Source organism: Anopheles aquasalis, chromosome 3 (assembly GCF_943734665.1).
Source record: "Anopheles aquasalis chromosome 3, idAnoAquaMG_Q_19, whole genome shotgun sequence".
In the NCBI taxonomy this organism is placed as follows: Eukaryota; Metazoa; Arthropoda; class Insecta; order Diptera; family Culicidae; genus Anopheles; species Anopheles aquasalis.
This window is the reverse complement of record NC_064878.1, coordinates 54,171,049-54,194,640: the sequence shown is the minus strand read 5'-3', so window position 1 is coordinate 54,194,640 and position 23,592 is coordinate 54,171,049. Positions and strand designations below refer to the sequence as shown.

The 23,592-nt window shown below is 52.8% G+C and overlaps 1 protein-coding gene across 4 annotated transcripts in view; it reads right to left on the bottom strand.

The window, feature by feature from the left end:
- Positions 1–23,592, bottom strand: part of LOC126578094 (capon-like protein) — a 62,266-nt gene that overhangs the window by 38,378 nt on the left and 296 nt on the right. For 2 of the 4 annotated variants that reach the window (XM_050240351.1, XM_050240348.1), the window contains exon 2: positions 14,688–15,529. In XM_050240351.1, the coding sequence (XP_050096308.1) occupies positions 14,688–14,792 (105 nt within the window). In that variant the 5' untranslated portion in view covers positions 14,793–15,529. Of the gene's footprint in view, positions 1–14,687; positions 15,530–23,368; positions 23,421–23,483 lie in introns of those variants that run through there. The other 2 variants (XM_050240349.1, XM_050240350.1) reach the window with 2 other exon arrangements.

Below are 23,592 nucleotides of genomic sequence, written 5' to 3'. Positions count from 1 at the left end.
CACACTTCCTCTCCATCATCACCACATACAGAGAAACCACTGGGCCGCCGGCGTATACATCAATTGGCGCCCCCGATGTGTGGCCACCAGTTCGTTTAACGAGCCAACGAGATAGAAGGAGGAAGAGTACAGCAAAAACAAAAAAAGAAGGCGAAGCGGAAATCCAATCCGTAACTCCAAACATGCAAACAACCCTCCTCCTCCACCTCGCGGGTGGAAATTGAAAAAAAAAATACGATGCCGTTCGGTGGCAAAAGAACTAGAGCACTGGATCGTTGTCGTGTGCAGGTTGACCAACGGACCAGCTGATGAGCATCGACGGCAGCAGCAGCAGCAGCAGCAGCAGTGACAGCAACAGTAGGCCGCTACCACTACACAGCTTTGTGCAAGAGTGTCCAGCGGACGTTGCGGTAGCAACAACAGCAACTTGTGGCCTACTACTGCTGGTGGGTCGCCACTTTCGGAAGTTGGTTCGGAATGACGGTAAACAAAACCACTACTGGTGTGGTACTGGCGTGCGATGTTATCCGCTTTCAACAACGACAACACAGTGCACGGGACCACACAACAACAGAGCGCAGCAGCTGATATATCCATAGCACAACGCATAGCAGCGGAACTGAAGTCAGGGTAGAGGCCTAGGTTCTCTCCCATCTATATCTTCGACCCTATCTTTTTCTCTCTGATGGAGAAACAAGGTCAATCGCGACTAAAAATTCAAGTACAGAAGGCATTAAAATACAAACAATGACGGACTGGCGTATGAGGGAGCATCAGGTTGTAGTGCAGCAGCAGCTGACCTGGAGTCACGCACAGACCGAACCGAGCACAACGGAACCGAGGCTAATGAGCGTGGAAACCGGTGGAAGAAAGTGCGCGAGAGGGCGAGAATGGACGGCTTTTAAATAGAAGTAAAAGAAGCGCTCAGTGTGCCGCCGCCGCCGCCGCCGCCGCGACCCGCATAAGCCGAGATGCAATGCACCGTTGCAATGCAATAGTGCAACGTCATATGACAAAGTGCAGCAGCGCAGCGGCAGTTGGCAGAAGGGAGCGGCGGGTAGATCGCGTGGATGGCATGAATGGAGCCGAGTCGCTGTTGTAGCCGGAGGGATCGTTCCACGCGTCTTTGTAGAGTGGTGGTGGTGGTGGTGGTGGCCCATTGCTGCTGCTGATGTCGATTGGCTGTCAGAGGAGTGATGCAAAGTGCATTCCATGCGCTTGTGCGCTGGTGGTGTTGTTGTTGTCGTTGTCGTGCATGCATGCAGGAACACATAATATGTGTGCCACCCCCCCCCCCCCCCGGCCCCTCTTTCGCATGCAACGCGGGGATGAGATGCAAAAGGGAAATTCCGCGGAACGCTAGCTCGTGAGCTGGAGAGAGGGAAACGGAAGTTGACGTACATAGCCTTCGGTGGTTGTAGAAATGACGCTGACGCTGGTGCTTCTAATGGTAGGTCTAGCGCGACAAAACAATCAATAGAAGGTGTGGTGACGGCGACGAAGGTGTCTGTGTGTCAATCTCCCCCCCCCCCCTCCCCGCTCCCCGTTCAGTCGTTTCACTTCCGTCCGCTAGAGGTGATGAGCATTATTCGAGTTGGGCTGCTAACGCTCTTGTCTGCTGTCAATACACAATAGCAAGGGAAATCTCACTCACTCATCGGATCAGATCAATCATACAACACTTGAGGTCTTTGAGGAGCTTTCAAAATATTGTTACACAGCCGGCAGGCAGTATATTATATTGACCCGGTGACCAAGCGCGAGGATCTGTGAGGAGATTATGATGGATGGAATGTGGTGCGCACAATGCAATTGGACTGTGGTGTACTGGACTAGCGACTAAGCTACGGCCGCCTCCATCATCATCATGAGTCACTACACAAAAGCGATTACGTTCGAGCGACTGGAGCCGGTTTCGGGTTGTCTCTCTTGCTCTGTGTAAACTACCTGTTTGTCCGTATCTATTCCAGCGGAAGTTGAATACACACATCTCGATCTCAATGGACTTAGGATGAATCATCCTTCCTTCCGCTCGCTGATAATGGAGTACACATAGGTGGGGAGTCGACGGTGGGGCGGATAATTTGTTATGCCGTCTGGAAACGTCAAACGCAACACGCGGCGGCCGAGAAGAGCCACAAAACCAAACGCAAGAGCGGAAAACCGCGTGCATCGGCACAGCACGCAGTTTGATTTACATCCTCATTAGTGTTGGCCACCGCTCCGGCTGCTGCTGCTGCTGCTGGCCACCATATGCCACCGGAATTAATCATGCTTGATTGTTTTCCCATCTCCCGGAATCAATTCGCGATGTGAAGTGAAGCGTCCGGGCCCGAAACACTGCCACCGATGCTGATGATGACGACCACGATCTGGCACCGGCCGGCCGGCCGGCCTGCCGGCCTGGCTGACCAACCGACCGACGTGGCCGGACTTTGTAAAAATAAACCTCCGGACCTCCGGTTTTGGCAAAACACGGGCCGACTAGGGTGTGGGGAGAATGGGAACAAAAACGCTACGAAATGCGAGACCGCAAGGCGGAGCGGCCTCAGGAGAGCTCCAGTTCCATGCACCAAACACAGCGAAGAAGCGAACAAATGGGGCAGAATAATATGAAGAATGAGTCCGTCCGTGATTTGTAGCGCTCAGCAGAAACAACCACAGGCCACAGACCAGCCAGCCAGCCAGCCAGCCAGCCAGCCAGCCAGACAACTGTCTACCTTCGCCAGTGTCAGCAGTTCCAGCAGTGAGACGCTTCCAGAAGTCACCTCCAGTTCCATGGTCCCGTTAGGTCCCACCGTCTACTACTAGGTTGTTGCCATTGCCAAAGCGTCTTTCGTTCCCAAGGGAGACAAGGAACGCAACATCGTGCACATGTCACCGACCATATGCCACCGTCTCCACCATTTCCAAGAACTCGTGGTATCTTGGTGTACCAGCAGCAGCAGCAGGACGAGCTTATTGTTTCCGCACGATAAACGCATTGCGGCCGGCCGTTAACCAGGGCGCACCATCGCGCCGTCGGTGATGACGTCGGAAAGTCCGCACCTCGGGACTTTGTTGGCAGCCGGGCAACTGGGCAGGTCCGGACACACTATTGGCCTCCATCCAAAGCCGCGCACATCGTCGCGCCCAACCGACGTATGACGTGCATTTAATTATTTATGTGCTCCAAACTCCCCCCGTGTTCGGCAACGGTTCTATGATTGGGGATCTCGCATCATGCTCTCCATCCCCTTCCCTTTCTTCTTCTTCTCTCGCGTTGATCTCTCACTCTCTGTGTTGAGTAAATATTAAAACCATATGGTACCTTCTCCTTCTCCTCCTCCTCCTGTGCTAGTTCCGACCGCTTGCACGCTTCTTCTCCCGTCCTACACATCTCTGATCGGATCTTGTGGCCGAGTTCTGTGTTCTCGCTCTCACACCACAGGCACGATTTCGGTGGCGTCTCATCGAGACTCGTTGGCTACGCGCGACGTCATCTGGTCGCTCCAACCAACCGGCAGGTATCGTATCCCCTAGCGATCTATGTCTGTATCGTGGTCTGTACACATGGTGCAGGTCAGTTATAGCGGAACAGAAGTAGCAGCATGGTGCCTCGTAATGTTGCAGAGTCCCTGGGTTATAAATTGACAACCCGAGATAGTATGGTCCCGATTACCGTGATCTCTGCTGCCGCTACTGCTGCTACTCGCGAGCACTCCCAGGAGGATCCCGTAGCATGACGAATGGCACAACATCGGTAGGCACGTGCTGCACGAGGTTCCACCGTCCAGGACCCTTCCGGTTTATGACCGAAAACGTCGAGTTAGGTCGGCCAAAGTCCGATGAATACTAAAACCATCCGGCTGCACCAACCTTTCCGCTCCGCGCTTCCCTAAATAGACTCCGCGAAACTTCCAATTTGCACCGGGTAACGATGGTGCGGTTCCCATTTCAAACTGGTGCCCGCTGTTTGCCAGGAAGATTTATCGACCTGCCGGGTATTACTACCTACTACTACCGTGGCCCTAGCCCTGGGTTGGTGGGCTTAACGTATAATGGCATTTTCAAACGCTCCATTATCGTTTTAGATGGTATGTTGGTATAATACTCATAGGCGCGGCGCGCAAGTGTGGTGCTTGGTGGATTCATAACTAAATTGGCTTGGCGCTGTGGTTTCACTTTCGCCATAAATGCTAATACCCGTGGCGTGCGCGCGTTTAAAGTCCTGGTACATCCATTCATGCATATGCAGATGGCGAACTCTGTGTTTAAGTATTCTGCTGATTTCGAATCCATCCAGCATTCTAATGGAATGAAGGAACGGAGATATTTGATTCAGTAATTGGGTTTGCGATGGAATGGAACATATAGCATGCCTGGTTTGATCTGCACACGTGTGCCGGTGTGCCTAGTGCACACCGCGCCTCTACAGGGCCCGAGGGCTAATTGTAACCAATTGAATAATGCAAATCATGTGGAACAACAGAGCTCCCCATCGGGGGAGCACAGAAGGCACAGAAGCAACAGAGGAAAGGCTCATGCTGCGGTACTGAATGCAGGCATTGCGCGAACAAAGAATGAATCGGTAAGCGACAGAGGCAACTCTCGAGCTTTTCCCCATCGATGTAAAACCCGGGGGGTGGGTTCGACGCATTGGCGCGACACAAAAAAGAAGAAAAAAAAACATGGCAGAAACCATTTCCGGGAGGTACGTGACTACTAGCAGGGACAGAGAGAGAGAAAGAAAGAGAGGGTGAGTAACGCTCCCCGCGGGTGTAGATCGAATCGTATTAACGTTTGTCCCCGACGACCCATGCCATGCTGCACACCATGGCCAGAGCGCAACAAACAACATTTGCATTCCCATCAGCCGCAAAACTGGTGTTCCTGGCTCTCTCCCCAGCGGCAGTATATAACGCCCTAGGGGAACATTCTAGCTGGCACATTCCCGCTCCTTCCCGGTGTAAAAAAAAAATGGGAATTCAAAGTCCCGGTTGTCGCCGGCAGTTGCACGCTACGCCACGATAGATCCATTGTTGGGCCCTCCGGGATCTGGCTTCCGGGCTTTTTTCGCTCCTCATTTGGTGAGCTTCGCCGAGTTGCGCCACAAAACGCACGCTAGTAGCACGTCGTCGTTCTCCCTCGAGGCACAATTATACAGGAACCCTACTGGGGACCCCAGGTGCAGCCACAGCTACTGCATTTGCCCTTCTGCGGCTGCTGCTGTATCGATCGCGTAAAAATGGAGGTGCCTCAGACCACACACCACTAGATATTTATGTAGTACCCACAGTTCCCACCATTTCGTGACCAACGGGAACGTTTATGTGTCCGCATTGCACATTGAAAGCCTCGTGAGCTTCGTGAGATGGTGATTCAGCCAATGATTCTCTCCAAAATTCCAGAACTCCCGAAGGAAATATTTCTGCAACGGGCTTGCCCCCCCTCAGAATGATCAAAACAGGAATGTCCTTTTCACGGTGCAGGCAGCCAGACTGGCTTTCACTGGCGCAGAAAGCTGGGACCTGCAGCATCGCAAACCTTACACCAGCGGAAGGTCTCGTTACAGATTGATGCCCTGCCCTGAGATTGCCCCGGACGGGGTAGGGCACGGCACAGGCGATCCAATCAGAGATAATAATCTCCTCCACCGGTGAAAGGACCACCACCACCACCACCAGCAGGTCCGGGGGCGTCCGGGGATTCAACTAATTCCATATCCCAACCCATCCGCCATCCAAGAAGGCAATGTGACTCGCGCGGGTCCAAAAACGGTCGGTGAGCTTGAACTTGAATGCAGACCCACCCTATCGCGGGCCTTTGATGCCACACGAGCGCCAAAACGAGCTGTCAGTGGTGATGCGGAGTGAGTTGCGCGAGTTCGCAAAAAAGGCCGCCCAGCCAGTCAGCGAAACCTGTGCCTCCCATGCACGGTGTGGACGTAAGTTCGTTTCGAAAGTCATTCCCCCGTCCATATCTTCCGACGGATTCGCAGAAGTAGAAGTAAGCGATGGGAGAAAGAGGGAGAGAGGGAGAGAGCGAGATGTGTGTGCGGAATGTGTATGGCGCGTCAATTTGCGTCATTCTTTGTGCTGGTCGTTAAAGGATTAGAGGAGTCGACGTCGTCGTCGTCGTCGTCGTCGTCAACAAACGACACTGCTGCCGCTGATGATGAGGATGATGATGACGGTTTGAAGATCAACAGCCTGCCAGCCTGCCAGCCAACCTCGGTCTGCAAGAGCCTTTGGTGTGTCTCCTAGTAGGCGGTGAAAATAGTGAAAGCCACGGAGCCAACTCTGCCCTAACGTCAACAGTCTGCCAGCCAGCCAGCGCCTTCTTGGATCGCTAGCTAGCACATAACCTTCTTAGGCAGAGAAAGAGCGAAGGAGCGTAGGAAGGTGGAGGAATCGGGGAGAGTGTGCCCTTCTGACTTGGGTGCAGCAGCTGCTGCTGCTGCTGCTGCGTGCAACTGCACGTGTGTCGGGCATGTGTGTTTGTGTTTGAAAATGCGATCCGATCCCATAGCGGTCTTTGCAATGGGGCACACAAAGAGCGGAGCGCTATGGAGCCGAGCAAGTCCCACCCCCCCCCCCCCCCCTCCGCCGGACCTGGTGCTGGCTCGGAGGGCCCACTGCCATACTTTGCGCCTTTGGTTGGCGCGTTGGCCACGTGTTTTTTGCATATAAGGAGAGATAGTGTTCGCCGCCCGACCGTGTTTCTCGTTCCCGCTCATTCGTTCGCTCGGTTGCTGGATCGCTTGAACTCCACACACCACACCCGGGGGTCCAGCATCGGGAATGGCCAACATCAAAACCACACCATCATTACACCATCGCCATTAAGTGCGTGGCGTGCATGCCGTGGTAGCGTTCGTACCAGTGGCCAGTGCTTCTTAGCTTCTCCTACAAATCGTAGTGCACAGCGCCGGTACGCTGCATTGAAAGCACGAGAAGGAGCAGGAGGTCCAAGGAGGTCGCGACACTCTTGGAACCACTGGATCGTACCGCTAAACGTCGCGTTGCAGCAGCAGCAGCAGCAGCAGCACGGTAATGGCTGACAAATGGTAAGTTATTTCCCACAACCACCACCCTCTCAGGAGTTCACTGCCCCCTCCCTTGCCTCCCTGGAGAGAGGTCCCAGGATGATACGACATCACGCCTTCGCCGAGAAATGCCTCGAGGGAACGTCAACCAGCAGCTGATGCTGCTGGTGCTGCTGCTGCTGCTGCTGTCGTCGTCACAGTAGGCTTTTCCGGACTTGGAGTCCCGGAATCCTACTTCGTATGTTTGTTGTCACCCAAGGCAGTGTACAGGCAGGGGTGAGAGGTTCCCATCAGCGGTGCTGTGTGTCACAAACTTATGCTTTCACGGCTCCTTCCCTTGAGTACCGGGGATACGCTCCTAAGACACGCTCCAAGATCTCTCTCACTCTATTCCCCCCAGAGACATCGAGTGAGTCATGAATTTTGAAAATGCAATGTTTGCCCTAACCTCAACCGGAATTCCGTACCGCGTCGTGCTCTCTCGCTCGCTGGTTTGGTTTGGTTTCTCGGCATTTCAAGAGCCTGAAAGCTTCCCATCCTGTCGGCTGTCGGTTCATTGCGCCACAACGGCACAGAACGGAACTGCTGTCTCTGTTTCCGCCGCACCGTTACGCTGATGATTGGTTGTTGAGGTTTGGGGCATGGGACACTACACCGTCCCTGGGTGGCACACACCAGGTGCATGATACCGGGATTGTCATCTCGTATTATCGCTTAGCATATTGTAGCCTCGAAAGTCCCGAAAAGAAAGAAGAACGAGGGCGAAAATCCATCAACAAACTTGCTACAACTTCCGCTGGTGTTTTTCCACTCCCCCGAGGGACCCCCGAGACGAATTGCGGAATGGAAAACCAGAAGTCTTCTTGAAGGGAAGGGGGGAGGGCGGGGGGGGTTGCATATCAGCAACAGCTTTCAGTCGCAGCAAGCGACAACCCGGACACGTCCTTGGCACGCAAAAAGGACAATTTTAAATGGGTTTTTTGCCGCACATAAAAAGCACAGCAGCACGGTGAGTGAGTTAGCAACGGGAATGCGAGACTTCTGTGGAGTCGTTATAGGTAACATCTACCACCACTACTACACCGCTCTCCTTCCATGGTTCATGGTCTTGATAAACGACAACGTATTGCTCCAGACTCCAGAGCGCGTCAGTGTTTGGTGTTCCGGTGGCGCACACAAAACCAAACCAAGCAAGAACCAAGCGGCAAAGAACAGGCAAACAACAACCGAACCGGGAATAACCGTTCTCTGCGCACCAGCACAGCGACAGCCACCGCGACCTGACATTGAAACGCTGAAACAGCAAAATAAACGGGAAGTCGAGTCGAGATGGTCCCCATTTTCCAGCCACTGACTGGCTCGCTTGGTTAAGGGCTCCATACACACCATCAAACCATCAAGAAATGAAAACAAAACGGCCAACGATAAACGGGAACCACAAGAAAAGGGCCCCTGTGTGCATCTCCTAGGGCTCCTCTGTGCAAAAAGGGCGAAAAACACGAAGAAGCGAAACAGAGAGCGAGAGAGACACACGAGTTGGAAATTAAAAACGGGATCTCGACTACAGCCGCCTATCTCCTCCTTCCTCACTTCATAACAGCCTCACGGGCTCGTGGTAACACCAGCCAACAGCAGCAGTAGAGCTGCATTGATGCAGAACCATCCCACCACCCCCGGTTGCAACTCGTCGTAGTGGTCGTCGTTGTAGTGTGTGTTGCTCCAGTTTTCAGAACTGGCAACAGAACAGCACTGTCTTCTTCGTTTACTGGAACGCATCCACAACGCGTGTTCGCGCGGGCGCGCCCCTCTGTTTACACACCGGGAATGTGTTGTTGATGGCCACAGAAACATGCCCACAGAATCAATAAATCCTGCTCACAACCATACCAAAGTTCTAGGGACGGAGAAAACAACGGAACCATCGTCATCATCATCATCCAGTGCCCATCGTTTCTAATCACTTCATAGGCAGGCAGCCAGAGAAAAATGCCCCGAAGTCGACAGCGCACCGATGCACCATCATAGCCCGTGGCCACCAGTATGTGGGCGCACCTTACCGGTGGTTGCCGGTCACTTGTCAACCTGTTGTCATCCACAGACACACCACCGCACGGTGGCAACGGTGTTGCATCCCAAAAAAGGAACACCAGGTTTGTCTTCATCGTCGGTTTTTTGTTTTCTTCTCAGCTCGTTCGCGTGGTTGTGAGAGAGAGAGAGAGAGAGAGAGAAGAGGTAGAGCAGCAGCTGAGCAAAAGGGGAAAGCAGTAGCATCGTAGCAAGCTAGCGAAGCATAACGATGGCGCTCCCGTCGGTGCAGAGGCAGCGCACCCGAGAAGCTTTATTGTAGACCAACCTTTCGGAACAGAAGCCGTTATCGAGACTGCCTGCCTCCACTGGCATCATCCGCGGTGTTATTGGACCCTCCCCGGCTCGGTCCAGTCGAGTCAAGTCGAGTTTGAAGAAGAAGAAACGTTGGCAAAACGAAATTGGGCTTTGACGTTATTACGTGACTGCGGTGCGGAGGCGGACGCGTAAGGTACGGGAGGTGGTTCGTGGTCAATAACAGCAAATAACCTCTCTCCCTCTCTCGTTTGCTGCGCTTTATATAGGCTTCTCCAGCAGGGGGGCCTAGTACGCCCACAAAAGCCAAATAACTCACAGAAACGATGCGCCATGAAATTGGCTTTCACGGGTCCACCTAATCACTTGGCCGTACACGCTAGTAAGTCCTTTCGTCGGCCGGTTTATTGGACCCGGGTTCTGTGACCAATGGGGGCCCCCACAAACCACACCGCAGCAAATGTCTTATCATAATCGTCCAGTTGCCTAGGTAATACACGTTATAAATTTCTCCCAATAAAACCGAACCGTCCTTCTCGGTATCCGGGGATGGTACCAATCAACGGTGCCAGCATGTGTGCAGCTCCATTCCAAGCCATTCGAAAAAGGGATATACGAGAGGGATATTGTTTCCGCCAACAATGGACGACCAACGGGGGGTCGCTGGATACTGGCTTCTTCCTCCCTTCCTCCTTATATCCTCATCATGCCACACCGACAACTCGCGTAATCCCGAGGACGACGAACGACCGACCGACCAACCAACCGACCAGCGACCAGAGCGCTTGTTCCTGTGGTAAGCGGGACATAAAATTGTCACCAAATTGACAGCCGGTACCCACTGTCATCCAGATAAATCTTCTCAATTATGAACGCCTGACGGGCGCCTGTGACAAGGGGGGGATTCCGGGCGATATGATTCACTGTTTGTTGCTCCCGGGGTGCCGTGTGGTGACCGGAGGTACGGTACACCGGGATAGTAAAGCATTGGATTAAATTGAAATTGCCACAAAAGCCTGCCATCGACAACGACAACGGAGCAGCCATAGGACGATGCTGACGTTGATTGAGCATCACGGCCAGCCAGAGGGGCTTATCAGGGGCCTCCTTTCTGTGTGGTGTTGTCCTGTCCAATGGAGCGATTTGACCACCGTTGGCAGCGGCCTTTGTTTCCTCCTGTTCGATCGATCGCTCCGGGATTCGTTCGATCCGGCTTGCTTTGTGATGCAGGAGGCTGTTGGCCCACAAAAGATGATGGACCTAATCAATCAGGTATCTGCTGCACGTCATACACAGGCACGGTGGCGTGGAAATATGTTTTCTCCGAGTGCACCACGGTCTCCGCTCTGTGCGCTAATCGTGAGCTAACGGGAAACGGAAGCCCGCAGATGCGAGTGCGGGATGGGACAACACAAAAACAAAGACAGACGCTATTGCGCCGCGATTTGCTAACGGAACAGCAGAAGGCCCTTATGCTAGGCTAGCGGACCGTATGTCGTTGCTATTGCCCCTGCATTGTGATGCGGACAATCATGGGGACCGTGTGACAGATGACATTCCATCCGCTAGTGATTGGGGGAGGGGCGCGAGGGGCGACGCGATAACGCTACAAACGCTCCCTCTTACCATTACGATCAAATGGTCACGATGCACGATCCACGATCATGTGCGATCGTTATCGAGACATTAGATTTAATGGATTTCTAACCGAAGACGGCATGCCATGCTCTCTTGTGGAACGGCAACGTTGCGCGATGCTCACAAACCCCCCGAGCGTCGACACAGGAGGATGACCATCTACAGCACAAACCCTGAGACCCTTTTGTGGTCAGTCGCTTGGGTGGTGGTCTGTTCTACCCTCGCTGTAGCTCGTTCTCGTTCTGTCCATCAACTCGATCACCCTCATCAATCGATATAAGGGGTGCCGGAGGGGACTTACATCAAGTTCGAGGTTGCTCTCCCCACTGGAGGCATAACACAAACACACACAGCCAGCCAGCCAGCACATGGACCTGGAGCGTGAAATGAAGCACGTGAATTGATTGCTCGCGGCGAGGGGAAGGTGAAAGAAGCGACGCAGATGCTACAGCCCTTGGATTTTTAATTGATTCTGTACCCTCGGTATACGCCAGACCAGACAAACGGGGACAACGAACTGTCATCAGCAGCAGCATGCCGGTCGCACCCATATGCGTCTGGCATGCGGTTCTCGGTTGACATTTCCGCGTGTAACGCAGCAAGCGTAGATTGCGGGGCATAAACTGTTCTCGACAGACAGAAGCAATCCAAGCAATCCAGCGTAACGAATATGGTAGTGGCCCATCTCATACGGTGGCGCACACCGTGCACATAACCTCCAAAACATTCGGACTCTACTAGCAGCAGCAGCAGCAGCAACAGCCCAGTGTGAGTGAAATTAATTACAGCAGAGCGTGAAAAGGGGCCTGGCCCCGAAAAAAAAAAGGGAGACCACAGAGATAAGCTATGGCCGCAGCCGTGTGGCAGCAGCAGCAGCGGCACCACCACCAGTGCTTTCAGTCGGAAATGGAAACCGGACGAAATAATTCATTTTATTCCTCCGTTGGCTAGTGAGGAAAGCGGCGCCATTTTATGCACCACATCAACCCGCTGGAGAGACACAGAGAGAGAGAGAGAGTAAGGGAAATCGACGACGGGAAGAGGAAAAAAGGGGCAAGCGAGAGAGCTTGGCAATGGCGTAAATAAGCTTAAAAACACACAGAGTCACACGAGAGTCACAGAAAATAAGGTAAAACAATTGGAGCTTTTATTTCGATGGCCAATGATGGTCGGTTTTTAATGGCCCTCCCGGCGGCTGGTGTGTGTTTTTGATACCATCGAGGGTCCCACCACACTGATTGCAGCGCACGCAACACAGGGAGCAGAGCAATTAGCGGTTAAAGCTGGTTGACGTTTTTTTTTCCTTCTCTTGTCCCCCGAGCCCAACCGTCACGATGATGCTCTCGCAATGATTCGTTACCGTTTTGATTGGCCTCATTTGTTTTGGGTCTCTCACACGCAGGTGCCACTCCCGCGTGACTGCCTCTCTGCGGCTACTACTTTCATTTTGAAGTGCATCCAAGGTAAATGAGTGAAACACGAATCCAGCCAACCTTGACAGTCGGCTTACCACCGGCAGCAACAAGGTAGGTAGCCAGTACTCTAGCGCGCGCACTCTAGGACTACTACTCACCACCGCACACTCCAGGAACTAGAATAATGGAGCCGGATTCCGTGGGGCGCGCGAATTGAGGCCAAAAACCGGACTGCTGCCCAGTGCATATACGTCCCGCCGGCCAGGGTCAACATCCAATGGGCTGTGGAAAGAAATTCTCGTCAAACCTACAACCGATCGCCGCCATCACCATCGCGATTGATCGCCAAGAACCGTGGCCTGACCGAGGAAGGCTAGTGTCTAATGCCACCAAGGGCGCCAAGGGCGTGGAGCGCACGGGCACAATCCCGATCAGTCGTGGAGACCGTGGGCGTATTTGCAAATATCACGCTGACCGCATTAGAGCGGAAGAGGAGGTCATAAGCGTCGCGTGGAATGTCGTGTCGAACGGTGGCGGTGCCCTGGTCCTGGTGCTGCTGCTGCTGCTGCAGTTACCGTTGCCAATCTTGACAACTTCCCGAACCGAGAAACCAGTTTCTGAGCTGAATTCATTTCTGGCTGGTTCGGCGCATTTGAATCTCTAGCTCGGGCTGCAACGCCCTGCGCGTGTGCATTCTGATTCCGGGACCGGGTACCAGTGGGTTCCCAGACCACACGCCGATGGCGGGTGTGCCAGTGGAAGGTCAAAGAATTCAAATCGTCAAAGCGAGGCGAGTCCGTTCCTGGATTGGTTTCTCGTGGGTTCCGCCATGTGATCAAAGCATGATCAATCGATCCGGAGAGCCTGGAGCCACGATTCCGGACTCGGACCTCTCGAACCATATAAAGTCCCCCAACGGCCCGGCCAGGGCGGGTCAATAGTCATATGCTACGGAGAGCATTTTATATGGTCCTTCCCAGGGCCGGGCCAGAAATTCACGCCGAAGAGAAGGAGAAGCAATCAATAACCTACACTCCCCCTGCGCCGTCTTGTCCGCTCATCGGCATCGCGGCGTTCCTCTGTTTTCAACGAATGCTAATGAGAGAAAGCGCGAAGCGCGATACATGGTGCATGGTCAGCAGTGTAGTGGTCGGTGCCTGGGGTTCGGTTCGGTTCGTGTGGATGCTGGGCCAACGTAGAACGCGAAAGATCTCGGCCTAGGGCGCGTCGATTTCTCTCTCTCTCTCTCTCTCGCTCTGTTCCCCTCTTTTCAACGATCCATATTTTATGGTTCTCCCTCGCTTCTTCAACCCACGGAAACACGAAGAAGCTGAAGCGTAGAACCAAGTCATTGCTCTGTACGCCGGCCACCCAGTAAAGCGAGTGATGCATCCAGCATCACTAGCGTGAGGTGGTCGTTTCTAGCATTGAACTCTCTTGAAGGGCCCTCCCCTATATGTGACGGTTGGGTGAAATAGAAAAACATTCTGCTTTCTAATCTCATATGCGTCGAGATGTGTGCTCATCGGTGATAACCTTCCTTTAACCCGCCAAGGCGGCAAAACCAATGGGAACGGAACTTTTCACCTTCGACTTGAATCTTGAACAGCGTAGCTGCGCCTCATTCACGCATTGCTGGGTCGAATCGGGCAAGATAGATGAGAGTTAATCGCTTCTCGCTTCTCGTCCAATTTAACGGAAGTGAGTTAAGACCATAAGACGATTAATTGGTACACGAGGTCAATCAAATCAAGTGTCAAGCAGTTCACAACGCCTTTTAGATGGATCGTTTCTCTTGTGAAATCTATGACGGAAGGGCAAACGGTTTCCTCATCATGTAACTATTTTTGCAGTAATGCACTAACGTTGTGCAAAAGTAAGGATCACCAGTATGGCTGGATAATTAAAAACCATTCCAGAAAATGTAATAAGAGAATAGTTGAAATAATCCCCAAATAATCGGTGTATAGACGTTGCCGGAGGCCTTTACTGATTTTAAATTCAATTAAAATCAAATAACTTTCGAATTTTAATCATGTAATCTGATAAATTCAATAGGAACGGTCTACATTCGCTCCACAGCCTTCTCTTTGAAAGAAAATGAATTATTCTCTCAGCAAAATCATAGCGATCATCATTAATCTAGTAATCATAGCGTCCATCGCCATCACCCCTTATGCGACAAACCGTTCTCGATTTTGAAAAAAAGGGAAAGAGTTGCGAATGATGAATAAGGAGACTAGAGTTTGTATGGAAAGTGAACTTACCTTGGCCTGAAACATCAAACCATTGCCGTAGAATGCCTGCTCCGGATACAGCGGCACCCGAATGTCTTGATCATCCTTTACGAGATCGTAAGGTTGAGAAGGCATTTTAAGAGCTGGGCTGAGGTTCTTCCGCTTTCTTCACTTTTTGCTGCTTCGGCTGCTTCTTCTTCTTCCTTTCTCACACACTCTCACCACACAACACTTCTCCGGGCGGCGGCCGCGGCGTGGTTTCTTCGTTCGTGGAGCTCGCGTCTTCGAAAACACCTTCTTCTCACGGAGGTGATCCAAGAGCGGCGGCGGTGTTGCTGGCGACGGTGGAACGACAAAGCACCTTTAAACTGGCTAATAATTTGCACATCCGCACAATAAAAACGGCTCACAAAACTACACTCTCTCCTTCAAAACACAGAGACACGCACACGCACGTGCCACAGCGGTGTACACTTTTTTCGCCGAGGTTTCGCAATGGCCACGACAACTTTTAGCCGTAACTCAAACCGAGCAGCAGCTACTTGGAGGCTTTCCTTTGAAGCCCAACATATCCACAGCACAGCTAAGCAACCAAACCAACCAACCAACAACGACGCACAGCACACTACGTTCTGCACGTGGAGAAAATGGAAGTGCTCAACGCGTGTGCTGAATGCTAGAACGATGCTAGAACGACCGACAGCTAGCAGTGGCAAACGGCAACAGCTTCACTGGGGATCTTTACTCTTCGCTAAGCTGCTTGGCACGGTATCTCTTTCCCCCCTGCGCTAGACGCAACGCACTCGTTCGCTTGCTCGCTCACTTACGGCACGATGTACACGCGCGAAGATGATGGATGGCCCGGGGGCTGGCTGAGGATGAGAACAGAAAAGGAGCGTTAGAGAGATGGTGCGTACGATCGGATGGTGGTTCTATGCCTCGCAGCCCTTTTCCGGTCCGTTCGTGGGGGTCTATAGGGCGCACGCACACACACCACGACACGCGCGTACGAGTGAATGAACTTCGCTTTGCTCTCAGCACAGCAACGCAGGAGCCTACTAAGGATGGAGAATGCGCGATCAGAATGCCGGCGTTCCCCATATAAGCCAGCTTCTAATCAACGTCAACGCTCCACGGTGAAGGTTTTAGATGACGCGGGGTTCAAGAGAATCCATCCTCCCGGCCCGCAGCGAGATCCCGGAGAGCGTCTGTTCCGCTTTTCCTTTTCGAGACGACCGAGGGCAAACCCTTAATCCGGTTTTTAAAGGGTCTCCGGTTCCCCCCGTCGTTCACGTGCGCGCCCATCGCAATTATGGGACATTTATTTTGCTTCCGATTTATCACCTCCTAGAGGCTTCTCCCCTTTTTTTTTGTAAAAAAGATGCGAACACGAACGCGTCTTGAACGGATGGAGAAGGGGAGAGCAAAGGGAGATTCGCAAATCCCGCAATTCTTTCCCAATTTCGCATTTCCTCCGACCCGCCCCCAGGAGACTTTTGGCATAATGGTCGGAACGACATCGCATCTGAAAGGACATTCGCAGACAACGCGCAGGAGGCGAGCGGACGGCCATAATCGGCGCAACAGAAGCTCAACAAAGACCCCCCACCATGGGGCCCCAGCATATTGTCAGTGCGAGTGCCATCGAGGAAAAGATTGGGGGGGGGGCGCGGCACCACCAGCAGGTGAAGGAGACGCCAAGATGGACCACCGAAAAGTGATGATAACGAGATTACAGAACTTTTCACTTAAGAAGCACGCCGGAAAATCCTGCGCTTCGTCCCCCTCCAATAGATATACATTTTTCCTTTACGATGCTCACCCAACCTCGTGTTGTCACAAACCACTCCAACATGGAATGGCCGCCAGGACCTCGGCGTGAGGGTGAGGTGCAGGGGATATAAACCCCTTTTTATTCCGGTGCGAGCGCGATGTGACCTCCTCACGATTATATCATAATGTACGTGCTGCACAGCTAATAAAAGGAAACCTTTCTGTCTCTCTCTTTCTCTCTCTGCGCTCCGCTTCATCTCGGATCATCACCCCGGGCAACACGCTGGTGATGCTGCTGCGCGCAGAAGGCTCACCATAGAGACAGACACAGAGTGCTGAGGTTGAGGTTATGTTGCTTGAGGTTCTGAGTGAACCGAACAAACCGAGCGTGGAGCACCCCCGGGGGGGGGGGAGCAGGGTACGGAGCAATCATCTGACGAATATTTATTCCGAATACAGTCGACTCTCGACTCCCACTGCCCCTCAAGCAGAGCAGCGGCCGCGGAGCAGACAGTAGAGTTACACAGTATGTGTGTTCCAAGGGGTTGTAACGAGCGTGATTGGATATTTCAATTCACCTCCCCAGCCCAACCACATCCCAACAAAGCGCAGGCCAGCATCCGGCCCGCAGTTGGAGGCACGGAAGGCACGTGAGAATTCATCTTGCCAGGAATCGCGAGAGACCCCCCCCCCCCCGGCCGCTCGCGAGAGTGTTGAGACGCGCCCAAAAAGGGGACAGGAAGAAGGGGAAGGAGTAGGAGGCAGTATATGGTTTGTATGCCAGCGGCACCGAACCGGCGTATCGAATTCGTCGAATTGAAAGCATCGCAAGTAACGCAAGCAACGCTCCAGACACAAGCGCTGCAAGAGAGAAAGAGGATTAAGAACAATTTGTGCGCAGAAGAAGGCGACAGGAGTACCGGTGGGGCCGTATAGTCCTAGCAGGCTTTGCAGTTGCAGCTGCAATCGCCTGCTGTTCCACCCAAGACGCGCCCTGCATGGAGAACGCATACACAGCGCCGCTTGAGGAGTGCTTGAGCCGTTCGGTGGTGTGTCTTCTGGATGGTTTGTTTGTGTGTGTTGTCTGGTGGTCCCCGGGTCCGGTGACGAGATAAGAAGAGGAATGGCAAGGAAGCGAAACTGGATAAACCGGTTCTAAGTCGAGTGCGCAACGCAGCTCCCCAGAGTGAGACGGATGCTCGCACGTTTCGTTGGACTGCGGACAACATAACTTTAAGCAGCAGCAGCAGCAGCAGCAGGATGCACCGAGCCGATTGAAGGGGGGCCCTGGAGCACGACGATCCAGCTGAGCACGTCTGGCCGCATCCCCAGCCACTTCTAGCCTTCTAGATTGTAGCACATTCTTCTTCGGGAGTGTCCAGCAGGCCAGCCAGTCAGCACCAGCAGGGTCCGTGGTTCCCTTTCCTTCTACTTCTCTCTTTTTCCTTCCACCTTTCCAACCTGCTGTCGACCTTTTTGGTCAATTTCCTGCTTCTACTTCTATTTCTTCTTCTCGGCTGTTTCGTTTCGCTCGATTTTCTCCAAAAGCCCGGGCCGTCCGTCGCGCCGCGATATTATTGTTGATTACCACCAGTCTCTGCTTCTCTCTCTCTTTTTCTCTCTCTCTCTTTTTCTCTCTGTTTCTTCAAGATTCCACACGAAAGCTCGTCTCATACGCGTTTCAAAACGAAAAATACGAAAAAAGTAGACTTTCAACCCGACACTCCACCAAGCAGCAGCAACAGCAACAGCAGGCGGAGAACGGAAAACGAGACACGGACTTGCTGGGCTGCCTGGTGTGTGGCTGTGTGTGCGCGCACGCTGGTGGCGGCTCCATCTATGTTGCTATAGCAGCCACCAAGCAAGCCACGAAAGGGGGGAAGCGCAACCATCATTCTGGATCGGCGACGTGTGGCGAATGGAGAGGAATTAGAAATACGAAGGCAGATGAGAACGAAGAAAAAGAATAGAGGGAGGGAAAAAAAACAAAAGTTAATCATCTGTGGACCGCAAATCATCGTTCTCCGGCCCCCACAAGACACACAGAGAGCACTGGAGCCCTCCACAGCACAGATCATATGATGCGGTAGATTGAAATAGTTTGCGTGACTTTCGAAGGCTTTCCAGGAATGCCTCCGGCTGGTCCGCTGGCTGGTGGTGCTGGTGGTGGTTGTTGTTCTAGACTTCTTTGTTTACTGTTGCTGTTCTGGAGAGGAAAGCCACGAACGAACAGAACCACCGGGCCGGGCAGAAGGGCAGGTGTGCTTGGGTGTGTGCATGTGTATGTGACTTGTTCTTGTCAAAAGAAGAATCTTTTTGGATAAAGTTCAAAACGCTATAGGCACGACACACACAGGTACGATCAAGTTTGGGCTTCAGAAGAACCACACGTCGTCATCGGTTCTGTCTGCATCCTTTCCTTACTTCCTTTTCACCCTTCCATCCCTGTTACCGATCGATGTCCCGCAGTCTCAGGGCCCTTTTTATGATCAAGCGCGCAGCGCAAAGTTGTTGAACTCACTCACAATTATGTAAATTTCGGTGTCCCAGCTTAATAGGCGACTGCAGCGCTTCTCTACACAACGCGGTTTCGTTTGACGCGATGCACAAACACGGTTGACGATACGCGCAGGTGTTCCAGAAAAAGAGGAAAGGGGAAAAAGGCAAAGTGTACTTTGATCATCGGCCCAGCGAGCACAGCTCTTTTGAAAACGCGGAGCAATTTACCTTCTGCCAGCAAGAAAGGATTTCTGCAGTTCTGGGCTCCACGGCGCAGGCAGCATCCTCGATAATCGACCATCGGTTGACATAAAAGGTTTGCTGCTGCAGCTGCCGCATCTCGTCGCAGGTCGGTCATTTTTACGGAATTTTTAAATTATGCACCATAATTGCAGCATGCCGAGAACGGTGCATCATTATTTTCCACCAACATCACGAGTCGCAACTGGAGGCTGGAGGCATCAATTAATGGCCAATCGCTGGGGCATCCGGACGAAAAGAGGTCACAGGGAGCACAGCGGGAGCGGAAGAAGTTTCGTAAAAATGGGTTCTCCTTTCCAATTTCGATAAGAGTGTATCGATGGTTTCCTGGTTCTCGGTTATTGACCTGCAGGGCAGCGCAGTGCGACTCCTTGGATGGTACCGAAAATGGATTATTCACTAATCCGTTTACGCTCGAGGATTCGATTCGCGCCGAGCTGGCGTAACCGAACTGAAGAACCCACCTATCCTATTATCTTGTGTGACCAAATACTGCTGGAGACCCAGAGTCCATATGGGGGTTTCACATTAATCGACTAATTTGGCGGAACGTGCCTCCGACACCAGGGCGTGAGCAGAATCGAACACCGGTTGGGGTGTAGCGTATGCGCGACCTCAAATATCACTTCGAAAGCAAGGGGAATCGTGTCTCGAAGGGATTCGAATTTGAACCCAAGCCTCCACGCTGTGCAGCAGGACAGATACACGATGAGGGTGTGTGTTTGAAAGTGAGTGAATGTGTGTGGTTCGGCAGTTTTTAACCACCACGGGGAGAGGGGGAGTAAGTCCACCGCCACCGCTGCCACCACAAGGATCCGTATTCGATTGTTGCACACCCCGCGGCTCGCGCTTAGACCTGGCCTAAGGTTTCGAGGACAGAGCGAGCAACGTTATCGGGATTTCCCCGACCCTTAACAGAGCCCCTGGGCGACCAACCAAACCAACCATCAACAAGTAACCGAATCTGTTTCATCCAATTACGCGCGCCTTCGGAGTTATTCTTTTCCTTCTTCTTCCTCTTCCATGCTTTTCCCGTTGTTTACTCGCGCGATCACTTTTTGACGCGAGCAGCTGAAGGATCCTTTTTCAACTCCCACTCCGCACCGCATCCCCGCGTGTTAGGACTGGTTAGGGCGATGACATGGATACCGACTGAGGAAAGGAAAATAGGTTTTTTTCTCTTTTTCCTTTTTCTCAAACCTCCACAGTTAACCACAACAACACGACATTCGCGGGTTCAACCGGGGGCTCCGGCGGCCGCAACCGAAGAAAGGGGTCGCGGTTGTGCGAACTGATACTCTCGCTACCCTCTGTTAACGCAACGCGAAAGCAACAACAACCCATTTGGCATGGAAAGTTATGAAATTTTGTGAAAAATGAAAACGGATCCAAAACGGGAAGCCAAAATGGCCCCGCAAAATGGAACGATGAGAAAGGTGCGAACTCAAGCAACTGACCCGAAACACCTCGTCAGAGAACTCCTGCGTAAACAATCATTTTTCAACACAATGCGGCCAATCTTCCAAGTCTGACCAACATCCGCGATGATGATGCGTGCGTTGTTGCCAACATGTTGTTATTTCACGCGAGCAAAACCCCAAAAAAACCGATTCTCGATACTTATATTTCGAGATCTCGAGAGAACGCGGTGCACGATCGTCGCATGGAAAATTAATTCCCCGAAGTCACACTGCTGGCACGGTGCTGGCAGGTTAAGCTGGCGTATCTTGCTGGCCTCCCCACGGGGGGGGGCCCAAAGTGCGGCCCCGTAGGATCACAAGTCGCACAAGTCAAGTGGTGCGTTCCTGTGTCGGTTGAGCGGCTTATAACCGCGTTCTCGGTTCCTCTCCTCTCGGTCCGCCCGCGATTCGGTTTCGGTTTCGATTTTTGACATGATTACCAGCAGCACACCGCCGCCGACTGTCGGCTACTAATGGCGGTGTAGTGGCAGCACCTCTCCCACCCTTCCCCCTTCCTCCGGTACAGATCACGTCTCCGCAGACGCAGAGGCAGACGATCAATGCCCCTGGTGCCGGTGGAGCATGGATCGTCGTCGTTGTGCGTGGCCAGCGCGCATCCATCCCGATGACATTCGGGGTGAAAATTGAATTTCATGTTCAGGAGCGTTACTCTACGCGATGCGATCGTCAACTCTGCGACCGCGAGATCTTCTCGCGTGCGCTCGCGACCTGTTGTCAGTAGCAGCAGCAGCAGCAGCAGCAGCAGCGTAACAAAACGAACTAGAAGCCAAACAACACCCCGAACCGATCCGAACCGAAACCCCAAAGCAAAGGCGCGAACCAAAGGAAGGAGAAGCGAAAAGAAGAAAAAAAAGAATCCTACCAATCTCCCGCCATGGTCCGATGGGACATGGCATCATGGCATAAATTTCTATTTTCGTACGCCATCGGCACCGCCAAACTTGAATCCCGAGTCCGAGGTGGAATAGCTGGACGGGGGAGGGGGTACTGGGACGCCACTAACGCCTTCTCATCGCCTGTGCCCCCATCGCCTGTGACTTTCTGGCCCGACGATTACTTCCAATGAACGCGCGCCACAGTTTGGCCACACCAGACAGCGGCCTGGGTCTTGTGTGATCTGTGTTTGGAAATGCGCCTTTTGCGGCTGGCGCTACTGGCCACTACCAAGCTTCTCAGCCACCATCTCCAAATGCCAGGGATGCAGGGCGGCAGGGCGTAAATAAGAAATGATCCAATTGCCGCGACCTGGCGACCTTTTGTGCTGGCCATGCGATCAGGGAAACGACTTCCTGTTTGCATGACACTTGGATAGTGCGCAGCGGTCCAAAATATGCATCATCGATCTGTCATCTCTCTCTCTCTCTATCTGTCTGTGAATCATCAAGAGTAATCGAGATCATGTCCGGGATTGTTGGTGTTTGTCATGATCGTTTTGTGTACCTAAAGCAAAGCCTACTCCCCCCCACGGGTGACTGGATGACGAGTGCGCTTCACAGTATCGTGTGACGTCTACTTCGGCCATGGCCAACCGTGATCGATAATGATCCTCCAGGGCAGGTGAGCGAGCTTGCCTGCTATGATTGCGAGGCAGAGACTCTCACGACAATCGTTGGCGATTTTCTGCCAACAACAAATCGTGGCGCTGGTGCTCGTGGTGGTGGTGATGGTTCGGCATGTCATGTTTATTCATCACTCCTAGCGGGCTCACCACCCCAGCCGCAATTAATTTATGCAATCGCGCAAAACCGTCCCGTTCTCGAGCCGTCGAGAGCCGACCACGATCTCGCTCCGTGCTATGCTGCGGTGTGGCTGCGCGCTCGAGGCTAAATGAGCTAGAATTCCAATGCAATACGTGCTTAGGAAGGAGGACGGGTGACGACGACGATGCTGCTGCTGCTGCTGGACCGTGTGTCTGGTGTTTAGCTCGTGGTTTGTGCGGTCTGTGTATGTATTTGCGATGGACGGATGATGGCGGATTTCGCAGATCCATTGACACATTGATGGTACTAGTTTTTGGCTTTCAAAAAACCACGGCGTGTTCACGGCGAGTCAAACATGGTCACCGGGCCATGATGATGCTGCCATGGTGTCATCCCACGCCATCGGTGGGATGAGAGTTCCACCCCCACCGTCCCCAAAAACTATCTTCTTTTGTGACCAACCACAGCAGCACGCACTACAGAGAGCGGCAGGCCTTTGCCTTTCACGTTCTTCCATTTAATGAGGTCCAAATGTCCAAATGTCCGGCCGAAACATGGTCGCTTCATCCGCCCACCCACCTACGCACACACACACACAAGCACACACAACACAAACACACATTAGAAGCGATACCGCGCCCCGTCCAATCTGGGACGTGATTTTTGCTGCACCAAAGATCAGAAGATCAACCCGTTCGAACGGCGCCGACCGGAAGTGGGTTCGCATTTTTTTGTCCAGCGGGACCCGAGGCTCCGGTGAACGGGGCCCCCTTTTGACGGGCTTTTTTTTGTTGTTTTAACGCACACACAGAGACAACTCTTTCGTCCGATGCCGGCACTCGTGGCGGTGTTTGCTTAAGTTTGCCCTTTATTTTTGGGAGGTTTACTTATTTGAATTTGTACTAGCCGGCTAAAGGGAGGAGCCGTTAGAGCGGTTATCTTGTCCAGTGAAATCGAAGAACTTCGAACACGTGAGGGGGGGGGGGGGGAAACTCACGCGATCCGGATACACACCACACGCACTAAGAAAGGCGAGGATCACACACAACACCCATACACTCGAGACAAAAGCAGCGAAAAAAACACACATTGATCCTCGTTCGCAAGAATACCTGTTTGGCGGGCTCCTTCTTCCCGAGCGAGCGCTTGTCGCCCCACCGCCAGTCCAGTCCAGTCTTCCACCAGCGTGGCGTTCAAACTTCCTCCTCTTCTTCGTAACGG